The following is a 16639-nucleotide window of genomic DNA, read 5'->3' as shown; positions in this document are numbered from 1 at the left end:
TTTACTAATCCAAACTCTATTTATTCAATACAATTTTCAGTGTACATTATCTTTAGCATTTCATCAGTACTTTGATTTTATTCCAACAGATATTATGAAGAAACCTTAGACTAATCTAAATATTACATGAGACTGAATAAGGCTGCTGTAAAGGTTGGTAGAATTAAAATTTTACTTTTTTCATTCTATCCGTTTAGAAAGCAATTCTTTTTTTCCCCCTTTTAAATAAGTGACCTTCTCTCTTCCCCCATCTTCCTCCCATTATACAGAGCCCAGCTACTCAACTAACTTTTCAGAGTAATTTATGTGCAAATGATTGAAAATGTTTTTAAACATTTCATTTACAAGCTTCCAAATGAGTTATAAACAACAAAGTTGTGATTTAAAAGTAACATATACCTTGTAAAACTCTAAGGAATAACTTCACTTAAAGGGACACTCAATCACATTTTTCTCAGGATTATTTTATCTACGCATTACAAGTGATAGCTAAGTTTACTATACAATTGAAATGAATATATTTCTTCCAGTTTTTTTTTTTCTTTTTTTTTTACTTTGTCCACGACAGTACTTTGACAATCAGTTTCACCATTTCCCTGTATAATCAGCTTCCCCTTCTGTGTGTGTTTTTATACACAAGAAGGGAAAACATTTTTTAAAGTGCCAGTAAATTAACTATAAAACCAAGAAAACAGTCAGGGTGACTCAAACACAGGTGTAGTACCTGAAAATTTACTTTTTAAAAATGTATCTAGATTTCAAGTTGGTGTTCCTTTAAGTGTAAAATTTCCAAATGCTACACATTCAGACCCATTCCCTCAATTTTTTTGCCCATACTTCAAACTCTTCCCGTTTCTATTCAGTACATATTATGAGGCATTTACCTCCAAAATTAATGGTGCTTGGGTGTCTCAGACTCATTGGGCAAGTTTCATGCAAAAGCCTCCAAAAATAATTCTCCTTGCAGAACGCCCACCTCAGCGATTATATTACACCTACTGTGTGAGGCCAAAGCCCGGACATAGGAGAAGGCTCATATCCTGCTGTACAAAACAAAGTGTTAAAGACAAGAGATAAGAATGTAATAAGGGTAAGTTTTACATTTATAAATTATGTTTCATCGTGAAGGACTAATGCTCATTATGAACCAAAAGTACAGGTATCACTACTGAAATAGAGCAACTGCTGGAGTTTAACCCAGCTGCCTTCCTCCATTGGCAATGTTATAAAACATTTTAGCAGGTTTTAATTTTAAGCAAAAAATTCCTCTAGTTGACACTATAGTAGAATATTTTGATCTTCAGAACTTAATTACCCAAACTGGAATTCCACCAGGATACAGAACTAACACTGCTATTCACATGCCATCTTTTGATCTCACAAGCAGTTATGGCTTCCAGTTTTACATCTCATCTGAAATACAGCACCTTCAGCATGACAGTGCCCTCTACAGCCATGATGCATTCCTGATGAAGAGGTGAAGCGCCACCTACTGAGTCACCAACTGTACCTGTTTTCTCCTTGGAGGGTTTCCATCCAAATATAGACCCATCTTGCAATCTAGGGTCTTAGGAGATCATATAGCCCAAGGTAATACGGCTGTCAACCACAACTATGAGGAAATACATTCAGTAGGGCAAGATTCAGATGAGAAGTCTCATTCAGGTTTGTATCTGCTGATACTAAGACGTGAAGTAGATTATTCCAGGTGTTGGAATGCATTAGACTATGTTCTATAATCCATATGCTGCACTTTAATTCATCTCACTCATTCATGTTAATAAAAGAATCAAGGTACTTCTATTTTAGGCAGGTTTTGAAGCAGAAGAAGTCAGGTAACTTCAGAGTAGGGAACCAGAAGTGAACAAATCCATCAAAGCTTCCAAAGTATCTTTTAGTTCACCATTAATTTATTAGAGCTTTTCAGACAGAGGATAAAAAGTTTACCAGATTTTCCTCTATGAGTTGTTTGATTCAAGTGACAGTCTCATGGAGTTCAAAACTTTCTGGTAACATCCACACCCTAATAAAGTACTGGCACCACTACAGAAACTGGATTAAGATTCTGGAAGTTTGTGGACTAAATTTATTATAGAAATAAAACTTTAATGGGCTGATATGATACAACAATAGAATGTATTAAATACATAAGTTTAAAGCAAAGACTTAAAATTTAACTATTGTTTTAAAAACCTCAGAATTTACATTCTAAAGAAGAGATTTTCATTACATACTAGTAAACTGGACTATTGACTAAGATTGGGGGAATGGAGATATTTTATTTGAAAAATATTTTTACTATGAACAATAAATTTATTTCCCTGCCATACTGGATTACTTTTCTGACAAAAGACTGGACAGAATGAATAGTCAGTCCTCTGCATTTCTGTCAAGTCCAGATCACCTCATATTCCTCTCTCCCACCTGAAGACCAATTATATAAACTACCTGCCTGGCTGAGGCCTGTTTGGAGCACATCAGTGACAATTACTACATCAACCTGAAGATGTGACCATTGAGCAAAGCAAGGCACTTCAACCTGTACCAGGGTCAAACAAGTCCACCCCCAAAGACTGAAACTAGTTACCCTACATGGTACAAACCATGATCATCAAGCCTCTGGCATTTTTCTGAATTTTAAAAATCCTGAATAAAAGTTTTCTCCAATAGCAAAGTCTCATTTTACTGACATTTTATTACGAGTTAAAGGGAATTATTGGTTTAGATATAAAAAGTACAACACAACAGCATGTGTCAGAACTGGTTGCAGCTGCATGCTTCTTAGTTCAAAGCAGTAAAAAATGTTAGTTTCCTATAAGACTCCACTTTTTTCTTTTGCTTCACTGGTCCATGTACATTTTAAATATGGTCTATTTCCAAAGAGCCACTTAGTTAATTATGCACAAATAGCATGCTCTGAGAAGCCAGCCGTGAAAGTAGAATGAATAAAAGACTATATTAATACAACATTATGGTTGAGATTTCTGAACATACTATTCTGAAAATATTAAATTATGGCTCCCTCAGTAAGAGAAATGCAACCTCTGTGTGCCTATGGACTATTCAGACATGTATCCTATTGTGCTCTGCTCACCACAAGGTGAATGATGGGAGATGCCTGTTCACCAGGAAGAGGCTGGAACACTGGCACCTGAACGTTCCATAGCAGTTGAGCCAAGCGGATTTGAGGAGCAGGCAGTGACAACACCAAGAGCGTGGGGGACAGCATGGAGCGAGATGGGAGAGAAAGCCAAGATAAAATAAGGAAAAAACACAGCAGGGTCAGGGACAACACAGAGGAAAAAAACAGAGTGACAGAAGCCAGAGAGAAAAGTGGCAAAGAAAGAAAAGCTGACACAGAAACCTCCCTGAAAAGGTAAGTGTGGCTTCTGGATAGCCTTGTTCCTGCACTGAGAGGAATAAATAGTTCGAATCCTGACACAGCCACCATTTGTTTATATTAAATACTTCATTTTTCCTCTGTCAGACTACTCCTCACGTGGTAGTAAAACAGCTCCAACTGACTTTCAGAAGTACTGGGCACCCACAGCTCCCTGTAAAACTAATGGGATTTACTGGTGCACGCCACTTCCAGAAAGTCACAGCTATTGTTTCACTTTTCCAATAACAGCTATAAACCTATGAAGGAGATTGGTTTTCAATATAAAACACACTACACTCTTGGTAATTTCTTTATGGACAACAAAAACACCTATTTCACCCACTCTATCACAAACAACAGACACTGTACTCAGCTTGTCAGTTGGTAAGAGTTCAGTCATGGTAGAACTATCCTTGAACAAGGGCTTGCTTTCACTGCTACAGTTAACGAGTTACCCTACTCAAGCTAACCTAGCTCAAGAGTGGACACACTGTGAACCACATTGCACTCAAACTACACAGAGCAAATAGATTTGCAGAGTGAGAGGATTAGCAGATAATGAATTATACTTACTCCAGCTGTAGCCTGTAGCTGCATCCTCACTGCATTACTAGGTCAAACATCAGCAGCACTTGACTATTAACCCTGATGGGCCAGCTAGCTCAAGTAAAGCACGACTTAACTCAAACTAGAGATTTGTGTGTGGAGGGGAGTCAGGTTAAGGGTGACCTGAGTTATACCTCGAGTTAACACTGTAGTGAAGCCCTGAGATTAGTTTGATGGTCCAAACTACAAGTATATCTATGTTGCAATCAAAGATGTAATTGCAATGCATTCAGACATACCCAAGCTACCTTTAATCTAGCTAGCACTGATATCAATAGCAGTGAATAGGCAGCAGAGACTTCAGTGTGGGCTAGACACCCAAGTGCATACCTAGATTTGTACATGGGCAGGTAGGCCTCACTGAATCCCATGCTGCCATGGCTTCACTGCTATTGGCACCTGTGCAAACTAGATTAAAGCTAGCACGGTATGTCTAATCACACAATCCAAATGCAGCGTAGACATATCCTGTGCGCTCATAGGCTGTGTCCACAGTAGGACTGAGACTATACTAGCAGCTTTTCTAGGATGAAAACTTGAAAAAGACATCACATACCTTCTGAAAATTTTATGTGCTACAGTTTCAATACCAAATATTACTATAACTGAACAAAGTAAGCAACAATTATTTCTCTATTTGTTCAGTTTGTTTATTTTGTACCATTTACTTCATTATGTACAGTCAGGTCCCACCTCCTCCCACCCAACTAAGTCACTACTGGAAAGTCCAACTCCTAAAAATAATTTTTTTAAAAAAATATTCAGAATATACTATTTAAGAAATGCTGCATCAGAAACTGGATATTTTAAATTAGCTAATCACAAAAATTCAGGTTGGCTGGCTCTCTAAACAAAATCACTGTTAGCACTGCTTCTCTGACCAATGTGAAGTTCCTCAGTTTCCCATTTTAACTGTTTATATAACCAGGTATATATTCGGGGGGGGGGAGGGAATAGAGGGAGAAGAGATGTAGAGTTCATCTACAGCATGGTTTTACAGCACACCTATAAAAATCCCTGTGTAGGAAATTCTTATGCATTCTACATTTCCCTGCCTAAGACCACAGGAACAGCAATTATCAGCAAATGCTTGAGAAGTTCCCAGTTTGTCTCTGATCTCTTTGGGCTTACAGTCCAGCCTCAGGTTGGCTGCTCTTGCATAAGGTCTCCAGCTTCCCATCATACAAAAAGAACTCTCATGAAAGACAGCCAAGGTTCTAATGACCGAAGTATCAATAGTGCAGCTGAGATTTCTTCCTCTCCATTCCCCTTTTTAGGTTAAAAATCTCTCTCTCTTCCGCTGCCCAGACAGGGAGTCTAACTCAGTGGTTCTCAATCAGGGGTCCAGGGCCCACTGGGGGGGGCCGCAAGCAGGTTTCAGGGGGTCCGCCAAGCAGGGCTGACATTAGACTTGCTGGGACCTAGGGCAGAAAGCCGATGCCTGAGCAACTTAGCTTCACAGGGCCCCCTGTGGCATGGGGCCCCAGGCAATTACCCTGCTTGCTACCCCCTAACGCTGGCCCTGGCTTTTATTCGCAGAAAAACTGTTGTTGTGGCACAGATGGATCGTGGAATTTTTATAGCATGTTGGGAGGGGGCCTCAGAAAGAAAAAGGTTGAGAACTCCTGTTCTAACTCTCACTTTTCATTCTTTCTTGATTTCTGGAATTTTCCACTGGTGCCAGAAGCTCCACCTAGTGGGTGTGTACACTAACTGCACAGTTTGAACAGGAATTAACTATTTCCTTACCAATGGCTACATTTATTTGGGAACCGTAACTTTGAATTTGCTGACTTGTGTTTAAAATCTCAACTAAAATGTCACATTAATTTAGGTTTGTGATTTAAAAAAAAAAAGTTGCTAATCTATTTATTTGACCATGCAAACATTTAAATAGGTTGATTCCTGCTTTGTGTTTTTGATGTGCCCTAGAAACTAACTAATATCAAAAGTTGTCTGGTCTGCATGGCACAATATAATTAAGTGTACAGGAAGTCTAAACTGGAGGCACCAATGGCCGAGAAGATAGGCCACCACACCTAGTAGCCCCTTTAAAATGAGCATTTGAAATTGCCAAGGATATTTATTTAAATAAATTATATACACACACACACCCCCAATAGCTGCAGTGAAATCAGTATGTACTGCACATGCTCATTATACCATTCTCACTTGTCCATAGCTATTTCTTAAAGACTTTTGTGTTGAATGTAGTAAAGCCTCAAAAGGGGTCATGATTTTCTTATACCATGATATACAGTTCAATGAGTGGAAAGAAAGGCTACATGAACATTCCTCAAGATTTCAAAAGTAATTCTCCTCTGGGATGAAACTAAATGTGAAAAATTCCAGAGCAAAATATATTGTTGGATGCTTAATCATGTGTAGGGCCCTACCAAATTCGTGGTCCATTTTGGTCAATTTCACGGTCATAGGATTTATAAAAAACAAACAAACAAAAATTTCATTATTTCAGTTATTTAAAACTGAAATTTCACAGTGTTGTAATTGTAGGGATCCTGGCCCAAAAAGGAGTTGTGGGGAGGGGAGGTGTTGCAAGGTTATTATAGGAGGAGTTGCACTCCCCTTACTTCTGCACTGCTGCTCACGGCTGCGCTGCCTTCAGAGCTGAGCTGCTGGAGAGCGGCGGCAGCTGGCCAGAGGACCAGCTCTAAAGACAGAGCCGCCACCAGCAGCAGTACAGAAGTAAGGATGGCATGGTATGGCATTGCCACGCTTACTTCTGCGCTGCTGCTGGCGGGGTGCTGCCTTCAGAGCTGAGTGCCAGGCCAACAGCCGCCACACTCTGGCTGCCCAGCTCTGAAGTCAGCGCAGAAGTAAGGTGGCAATACCATCATCCTCCTAAAATAACCCTGTGAACGAACCCCTGCAACTCCCTTTTGGGTCAGAATCCTGAATTTGAGAAATGCTGGCCTCCCCCTTGAAATCTGTATAGTATAGGTTAAAAGCACACAAAAGACCTGATTTCACGGTCCGTGATGCATTTTTCATGGCCGTGAATTTGGTAGGACCCTAATCATGTGGAATCCTAAAGTGCTCTGACTTGCTGTTTGGAGCATTCCAAGAAGCATTCTGACACTTGGTAAGAATCTAAAGAGCTTACAAAGAGACATTTATTACTGCACAAAGTGGCACAGAAGTCTTTCTAAATTTAAAATACAGAAACAAAACATGTAAGCTGTATACAGATGATCTGATGTGCCAAAACCAGTAATACACATTGCTGGGGTGTGCTGGTGAATGATGAGTAGCAAAGCACTGCACAAGTGTGCATATATTGACATGCACTCTGGAACATGTTACAATCTACTCCAGCGGTTCTCAAACTGGACATGACTCAATTTTAATGGGGTCGCAAGGGCTGGCATTAAATTTGCTGAGGCCCGGGCCCAAAGTCGAAGCTTCACCACCCGGGACTGAAGCCCGAGGGGCATGGTGGGGCTCAGGTTACAGACCCCTGGCCTGAGGCTTAAGACCTTGGATTTCGACTTTGGCCCCTCCGCCCGGGGCAAGTTTTGGCTCTGGCCCTCCCACCTGGGACGGCAGGGCTCCAGCCGGCTTCGGTCCCCCCTCCTGGGGTCATGGAGTAATTTTTGTTGTCAGAAGAGGGTCGCAGTGCAATGAAGTTTGAGAATCCCTGATCTAGTCAATACCCAAGCCAATGTGTGATATACTCCTCAGATAGTGGATGTATTATATATTAAATTGATAAGACACTAGCCAGTTGGCTAGAGCATAGCTAACAGGCTATTTTAACTAGTTAAATAAGTAACAACTGATTCAGCTTTTTCTCCCCCCACAATCCCTATATGTATCCCAAACAAAAATGTAACTAGTCTGTGCGGTTGGACAAGACCTTATAAACTGACTTCTCTCTCCACATATTCTTACCTTCCTTCCCTTCTTTGCCCAGACAATTCCCAAGCACTCAAACTCCCTGACTAGATTCCAGCACTAATCCACCTCAGCTGCTGTCTTTGGGCTGGCTCATGGACCTTTGATATTCACAAGACTTCATGGTTGGAGCAGTGGGAATCAAAAATCATGCAACACAGTTTTTAGATATTTAGAGAAAAGCATTTTAAACTTTTCTCTATGTAAAACTCCTTGTTTTAAGGAGCTTTTTCATCTTTCTTGCTGCCACTGATCCACATCAATACCAAAAAAATGCTATTTGGCTCCAGTGCAGCAGCAAAGAACTGCTAGCTCTGGAGTCATGTCAGGAATCAAGCGGCTTAAACAGAACAGGTAAAAATGGGTAAAGGCAAGAGAACAGCTGGAAGTCAGGAGACTGAAGGACAGGAGAACAGCTGAGAGAACTGAAAGACCTTGGCTAAAAGCATGCCCCCCATATTTAAAATGATTGGCTGAATGAGGCAAAATGACCCACTGAGAGTGTTAATGGTTGAGGTGGTTGGGGTTTTTTTTATTTATTTTTTATTTTTTTAAATAAAGTTTTAAACATTACCTTAGTAGTATTTTATCTTAAAAATACATAATCTGCCAGCTGACCCGTTCAATCAAGAACGTATAAGTCTGTTGTGTGCACTGGGGCACAATTACACAAGTTTAGAACCCAACAGCCAAAATCAGTTTTCTTCCAAACCATTTTTAATGCCAAGTTTTTTTTCAAACTAAGGATATAAATGGTTTAACTGACAGTGACTCACTGCAGAAGAATATGGCATTTGTTCCACTCTTATTTAAAACCAAAAAATGTCAGACACATCCAAAAAATACCAATGTATGTGAGGTTAAAGTGATGCCCTCCAAATGTGGGCCTCCCACATTTGGGCTTCCAATCTCAACTGCGATGAAGGTGTCAACGGTATACATTTTTTTCTAAAAACATATGGCCTTTGGGCAGGTAAATAAAACAAACTGGTTTCCTTAATCTGACCTCAGGTACATCTTTAGATATTTTGTCAAGATGAAGATTCTCTTGAAAGTCCAGAATGAACAATTCCATTTTCCCCAAAAGAGTGGGTTTTTTTACATCATGTTAGTCCAGTCAAGTTAAACTTGGTCTAAACACTATACTGGTATATTTAAAGTGATACAACCCTCCATACGAGTGTGGACAGTTAGGTTATGTCTACACTGCAGAGCCTGTGTTAGCATAGTCCCCTAGTGCAGACATAGTACACTGACAGGATTTTTTCTGTTTCTGTAGGAACTCCATCTCCCCAGACAATGTCAGGTATGTCAACAGAAGCACTCTTCCAGTGATACACCTGGGTTCATGCGGGGGATTTTGTAAGCATACCTATGTTGATCAGGGTCATGGTTCTCTCATATCCCTGACCAATGTAGCTGTGCTGATATAATGTAAGTGTGGACCATGCCTTAGGCCTTGTCCATACGTAAAACTTAGGTCAACACAGCTATGGCCATCCACTTCCCTGACTGACATAGTTATGCCAGCCTAACCCCCAGTGTAGACACTCATAGGTCAGCGGAAGAATGCTTCCGTCAACCTAACGACACCTCTACTTCGATATAACGCTGTCCTCGGGAGCCAAAAAATCTTACCACTTTATAGGTGAAACCGCGTTATATTGAACTTGCTTTGATCCACCAGAGTGCGCAGCCCCGCCCCCCCCCGGAGCACTGCTTTACCGTGTTATATCCGAATTCATGTTATATCGGGTCACGTTATATCGAGGTAGAGGTGTACCATCACTCAGCAAGGTGGAGTTCCTACAGGAGCAGAAAAATACCTTCTGTTACTGTAGCCTGCATCAACTGGGTCACAGCAGCATACCTATGGCACTGTGGCTATGCCACCGTAGCACAGACATGGCCATATACCTGTATAAATATGCTTATATTCATATAGCTTATAACCTTTCCTGAACAGGAAAAGGTTATACCAATATAAATACACATATACCGGTATAACTGCGTCCACGCTAGGGGTTGTACTGGTATAACTATATCAGTCGGGAGGGGGGGAAAAAAAAAATCGCACCGGACAATTATACAAGTACAAAATCTATGCGTAGCCCAGGCCTTAGTTTAATATGATTTAAAAGCCCTAATGCTTGTTAAGATGTAGGCTAACATGTTTGAAAGCTGAAAGGCCAACTAACATGCCTTCAAATATATTAGCCTGCATCTTAATGAGCATTAAGAGGGCTCAACACAACTGAAATGCCAACTCAACTGAGCTAACAAACAGGGCACAAATATCCTAAGGGGCCAGTGACTACCAAAAGACATCTCTGGGTAGAGCACATAATAGGTGAACAATTTCAATCAAATAGCTATTCACTACATTTCTCTTTTTTGGGATTTGATTTAAAGTATAAGTCCTAAAGACTTCAGATCCCGATGAGGATGATCGTAGTCTAATCTTGATTTGTTCTCTCTCGCAACCTTTGTGCACAAATAGTAATGTGAAGATAATTTTCTGTTTTATTAATACATATAAATTGCTAATCTGACTGCTACGATTTGTTCATTTAGAGCTGTTCCAAAATAAGTACGTTAGAGTCTTTAGTTCTCATGTCTTTTTTCCTACCCAAACATTTATTCCAATTTCTTCCTTTACACTAATCAAGCCAGATGTCACCTTCCCCATTAAAAACAATAGTCATATAAAATTTATGGTTTAGACTGTCTTAATTCCGACAATGCACATGTTGCTGAGATACGGCTATGCATGTCAGAAGTGCTGCTTTATAACATTTTTAATAGTAATTTTAAAAGGTTGCAGTTATTCTCATGTACTAAAGCTGGGGGAATAGTCATCCCTTATTCATGCTGGTGTATGTTTGAAGCACAACTTACCTTGCACAGAGAGGGCTTGTATATGCACTTATTTAGAAATCTAGCTGGCATTCCCCTTCTAATTTAGGAGTCAGTTAATAAAGTGGAGAGTCTAGCACAGTATAATATCATTGAATTACTTCTATGCTCAATTAAAATGCTCTTTTAAGGCACCATTGTAAGCTAATGCAAAATAATATATGAGAGTTGGCATCTTCTGACAATTGGTACCTTCAATCCTGCATGCAGCAAAACGCTTCTCAGTTATTTGTCTCTCCCTGGATATCACATATAGTAACTTTAGCCATTTTGTTTGCATGCTCATGACCTGCTGAAGTTTAATGCTGGAGAGCACGCTTTTAGAAGTTCTTCTAAAATAGGGCTCTTGGCCCCGAACATATTGAGTACCACCACATTCTTAACCTACATGCCCCTTTTCTTAGAGCAAATACAAGCCACCTTTCATATTTTTCCTCACACATATTCAAAACACTATTTACCTCCCAATATTTAAAAACAAATGCTCTTACATTAATGTTTTTTTAAACTCTAGTAGCTTCACCCAATACACATTTAGGCATTAAAGGTAAATTTAGGCATTATGGGGAAAAAAATTTGAAGTTGTTTTCTATAGTTCATTCTCATGTCACCAGGACCTGGAGTTATAAATGTGAGTCAGTATTTGAAACACTGGGTACTAAACAGTTAACTGTTTCAGACATGAAAGCAAGATTGCAATAGCTTCTTAAAGCTGACTGTAAACTTTGAAGAGGTTAAACATGTCAATCACTGTTAAAGCTGAAAAGCCAAATATAACAAATAAAAATTACTGTGGACAGGTCAAAATCACTTTTAGCAGAGAGAAGTTAAAACCTGTATAAAGCATAATAAATTCACAAGTATAAACAAGCTTAATATTCTGCTTAAATATTTCTATGTAGGGACATGTTATCAACTATGTGTCAAAAAAAAGAATCTCCATTCTAAGGCTTATCTTTATGTATACTGGAAGCATCTTCAGCAAAGATTTAACAATCATGTTACAATGAATCAGCCTCAAGTGGCAATTTTTAGTAGCAACAGAATATGTTTCTTTTCATTTCTGTATAATACTCCAACTTCACTACATACTGTAAGGAAGATATTGGTTGGATTTGGTAATCACTACCCAACATCTGTAAATATATATTACAAACTGTACAAGGCATTAATTGATCAAATTTTGTTTGTTTTGTTTTAAAAGCAACTGGCTTTAAGGGGATGGTTCATTTTCCTCATCCGGACGGATGGTAACTGATATGAAACCTTGGTAAATCTTCATAGCTGCGACAGTTACCGTTCTCCCCAAGTGAAAGTTCAGTTTTTCCAGATGGTCCAGCTCAGACCCAGGTTACTTGAATGGCACTGCTGCTACCAGGGAGCCAGGCAATTCAATCTGAATGTATTTAAGTAGGCCATACTGTGCTGCACAAGTAGTGAAAATACTTCATCTAAACACATCCCCCCACCCCATCAATGTTCAAATATTAATAAACAAAGTTAATGGAAACATCATGGCATAAACTAAGGAAAGTTCTGTCATATTTTTCTAAAAGATGCCAAAGCTCTTAAGCCTGTCAAATATTTTCGTTAAAACCAAGATCACGAGACAAATTATAGAAGAATCCCAGTTGTCCAAGAAAGCATAGCTTACTCAGTCTACAGATAAAGCACTCAATGCTTTAGTAATGCACCATTTTTAAAGTTTCTACATCACTACTGCCATGCATTCAGAATGTGTGAAAAAGCCATGCAAGTTTATAAAGCAGATGGCACCACAAGCCACAATCAAGTTTTCATACAATTACTACATTCTCCATGGAGGTCCATGTACAGCCTTGCAAAAGAGACAGAATCATCCACATGCTCTAGTTTTCTCATTTTCCCATTTAATCAGTGTGATCTCTGAACACAAGTATTCTGTCAACTTCAAAGGTGATCTCAGATTATTATAGTGGCACAGAGTTGATCAAGACCTATGAACTGAATGAAAGTACATAGTAGTAGTATTGGGAATGGCACAGAGAATTTTATGCCAAGAACACAATTTGGTCACCGTAGTTTCAAAAAAACATATTGAAGTGATCAGATTCTTCTCTAAATCACTGCTCTATTCACTAAATCCTTTACTATGCTGCTGTCAGCTCATAAGAGCAACTGAGCACTTAGTGATAGGCCCATTTTCCCAGGTCTGTAGAAGGCGCTGTGTAGCAGCTCCTCTCTATGCATCTGGGGCCCTTCCCCCTCTCTGCAGCAACCTTACCCAGTGTAGAGAATGCGCCCCCTACTGACTTGAACACTCATCGCTCCTTTACACCGAATTGGCTGCGGTGCATTTTGGGTGGGAGCTGGTATTTTTCTTCCATGGCCATAAACCAGATGCAACAATATAGCTTTAATCCAACCCCAACACATACAAAAATGGGAGTCACATTCATGTTGGTGCTTTTTTAAAAAAACCCACTTAGACTGCAAACACGAACGAAAAGCAACATGATGGGATGGGTGAGGAGGGTGCAACCTTCGAACGGCAGAGGCAGCAAGCAACATTTTATGGCTTAATTTCTCCTGCCTTTGTCTGAGAAATGGCTTACAGTTGCTATGACCCGGGATGGAGAGAGGAAGAGCAGGGTGAGTGGCTGGGTGAATGTTACTCCAGCCTGCAGCCACTACCCAGGGGACCAGTCATGAATCGCGCCTTTTCCAGCAGACAGACACCCCGGCTAGTGGGGGGAGGCTGCTCTAGTCTCCATTCATTGCACCGCAGCCAGCACTGCTTTCCGGCCACTCTCCAGCGCCAACTCTGCTATTAGGGACCTTCACCAGGCAGGCGGCATGTTAAAGACAGCTCTGAGATGCTAGATGTGATGGATCCATACATTCACTGATCCATCTCAGCCGCTTCACCCCACCATCCACCGCCGCCAGTGCAGAGCGTGCAATGAAAGCCACCCTCGAGGCACATCCATGTGCAGCCCCTGCCGCCGGGGGTGAGGAAGGACTGAGGGAGGAGGCTGGGGCTGCATCTGCCGGGCGGGCCCCGGGAAAGGCGAGGGGAAGCCGGTAGCGGTCCCTGCAGCCGGTTCAGGCGGGAGAACGGGCCAGAGCACAGAGAAAGAACGGGTCTCCTCAGTGCACGCAAGTCTTTGCCACATGTGTGCAGCTGCGGAGAGGGGTGGGAGCTGCCCGCAAACTCCGCAGCCCCCGCCTGCAGCGGGCATCGCGTTGGACACTGCACTGTGCGGGGCCGGCACGGGGCTCCTGCCCAGCGGCTGAGGAGAGGCTCTGCCCCGGTGCTTACGGGTAAAGGCAGCTGCACCGCTGCACGGATCGGGGGGTGGGGATTGCCCCCTCCCGGCTCGGACCCGCGGACTCACCTACCTGCCTGGGGCTCTCCTCAGCAGAGGAGGGCGGGCGCTCCCCCGGCACCTCTGGCTGGGGGTGGGGGTGCGCGGAGCTGCCTCCCTGGCGCCGCCCGGGTCCCTGGGCGGGCGGGCGGAGCGGAGCCGGCGGCGGCGCGGGGGAGACAAAGGGGGCTGGATGGCGGGGGGGGGAGTGTGTGTGGGGGGGGGGCCTAGGGGGGGCAGGTCCCGGGGGGGGGGGGCGGGGGCGGCTCCGCAGCGCGCGGTCCCGGGGGGGGGGGGTGTCAGGCTCCGGGCCGGGGGGGGCTCCCTGGGCGCCCTGCAGACAATACAGCCGGGTCCCTCCTGCCCAGAACCTGCCCTGGCCAAGATGGCGGCCGAGAAAGAGCGGAAGTGACGCGATACTCTCATTAGCATACGGGACTCATTGTCCAGCGGGAGGGGAGGGGGCCGCGCCCCGGGGGGGAGGGGGCCTGAGCCCCAATGGGGCCCTGTTCGCCTAGACCCCATCCCACTTCTGGGTGCGGGTCCTTTAAGGGGAGGGGGAGGGGGAGCAGGTTACATAACCCTGCCGATGGGGGGGGCTCTCGCGAGAGGGGGAGCCGGCGGCGGGATCTACCCCGGGCCCGCTAGGAGGCGCCGCGCCCTGCGGCTGGGGCCTCAGCGGGATTTGGCGCCGCCTGCTTATCCTTCCGCCACCCCCAGCCGGGACTACATCCTGCCCGGAGGGGAGGAGAGGGGCCTCGCCGCTGTGTCTGGAGCGGGGGCACGAGTATAGTGAGCATACGCCCACGTGACACAGAAGTGACTACATCACGTGACCTCATAATAGTGAGCACACTACCTCGTGCCCTAGTGATGGTGCACACACCTTGCACCAGGGAGCTCTCCCCATGTCCAGGAGTGGGAGCATCAGGCACAGGGGTTGGCCCCACAAAGACAGACGAAAGGGAGGCCAGAGATGGCTTTTGGGTATAGGGAGATGGGCCTCCTGTTTGCATCTCTGGCACATCATAGTGTTTGGAAGCACATCTGAAGCAAGCATTGCGCTGAGCTGCCACAATAGAGACCAGGTTGTACAGCATGCATAGGACAGTAATGTACAGCATACACCGAGCAGTAGTTACCACAAGTGAGCTGTGGTGACCATGTACAGAAGTAGCAATCACACCATGGACAGTGCAAGAGTGACCATACACAGCAATAACATTCACACCTCACACCATGGACAGCGCAATAGTGATCACACTGTGCACAGAGCAATAGTAACCACACCCTTTGTAAAGAGTACAGAATAGAGAAAGATGAGTAGCTAAAATCTTTTGAGAGAGTTGGGTGGTTTTGATATTTCTTTTATTGTATTGCAACAGTTACCCGTATTTTATCTGGCTTTGGAAAATAGCAACACCACCTTCTTGCAAACTATTCATTTGCCTTGACAGAACTTCCTTTTACAGTTTTGACTTCTAGGAGTAGGTCACACTTTAGATTTGGATAATAAACCTCCCTACTTAAAACTGCTCCTCATGGAAAAAGACCAGGGTTGACGCAGCTTAAGACTTAAGGTTAAATCATAGAGCTGTTTTAAAATGGGACAACTGGAAGAAGGAAGATTTAAAATTAAATTAAGGAAATTGTAAATGTGTTATTAACTACATATATTGCAATAACTTTCATTCTAAAAGAGAGAGAGAGACACTTTAAACATTGCTCTCTTTTTTTGCCACCACTTTCTAAAACTAATTGAGATTTGACAGGTTTTGATCTAACATACAGAAACCAAAGGCTTCTCTGAAACTAGATTAATATTACATCTCGTTTATTACTTAGCAGCTTTTACACACAAAAAAGTAAATAAATTTTATCTTAACAATTTTTAGGTTATATTTCAAAACCATAGTTTCTTGTATTAAAACAAGTATCATCTCACAAACTAAGGCCCCAATTGGGGCTACTCATGGTGCATAAATTTAAGCTAAGCATCTGCAAGGTCCCTTTGCAGGATTGAGATCTAATTCAATAACAGTGCACAAAGTATCTTTAAATGAGATGGGCTGGGAACTTTTATTACATCAAAATACTGGGATATTTTATGGATACAATGTAGCTCAATTCATTCAGTTTTCAGTGTTCCAAAACGTGTTGATTCAGGATGATGTGTATAACTAGTACTGTACAAACGAAAGACTAACAAGTTTTTCAAACCATGGCCTGAAGTTTAAGAGCAAGGAAAACTTGTAATAAATTACTTACACTTCACAAAAGTTAAATCCCAGATTTTCAAATGGCTCTAATCTGAAATACACACACCCTTTTTTTGGGTAGAATTTTGTGATATTTTGTAGAATTCTCTATTTTTTTTCTTGTTTAAGACTTTTACTTGTTCCTCAGATTTTAGAATTTATTCTTTGATTGTCATTGTTTGTGCAAACCATTCCAAACAACTATATGCATTTTC

General features: G+C 42.2%; 1 protein-coding gene across 6 annotated transcripts in view; it reads right to left on the bottom strand.

Moving 5' to 3' along the window:
- The window catches only part of ADNP (activity dependent neuroprotector homeobox), a 41622-nt gene extending 27256 nt beyond the window's left edge, over positions 1 to 14366 (bottom strand). The window contains exons 1-2 of one of the 6 annotated variants that reach the window (XM_034786604.1): positions 14197 to 14366; positions 885 to 1043 (exon numbers count right to left, since the gene is read on the bottom strand). In XM_034786604.1, coding sequence (XP_034642495.1) covers positions 885 to 921 — 37 coding nt within the window. In that variant the 5' untranslated portion in view covers positions 922 to 1043; positions 14197 to 14366. Of the gene's footprint in view, positions 1 to 884; positions 3040 to 14196 lie in introns of those variants that run through there. The other 5 variants (XM_034786603.1, XM_034786606.1, XM_034786608.1 and 2 more) reach the window with 5 other exon arrangements.
- Positions 14367 to 16639: the final 2273 nt, after the last annotated feature.

This window comes from Trachemys scripta, chromosome 12, assembly GCF_013100865.1.
Source record: "Trachemys scripta elegans isolate TJP31775 chromosome 12, CAS_Tse_1.0, whole genome shotgun sequence".
NCBI lineage: Eukaryota > Metazoa > Chordata > Testudines > Emydidae > Trachemys > Trachemys scripta.
The sequence above is the reverse complement of the archived record's forward strand: the minus strand, read 5'-3'. Positions and strand labels throughout refer to the sequence as shown.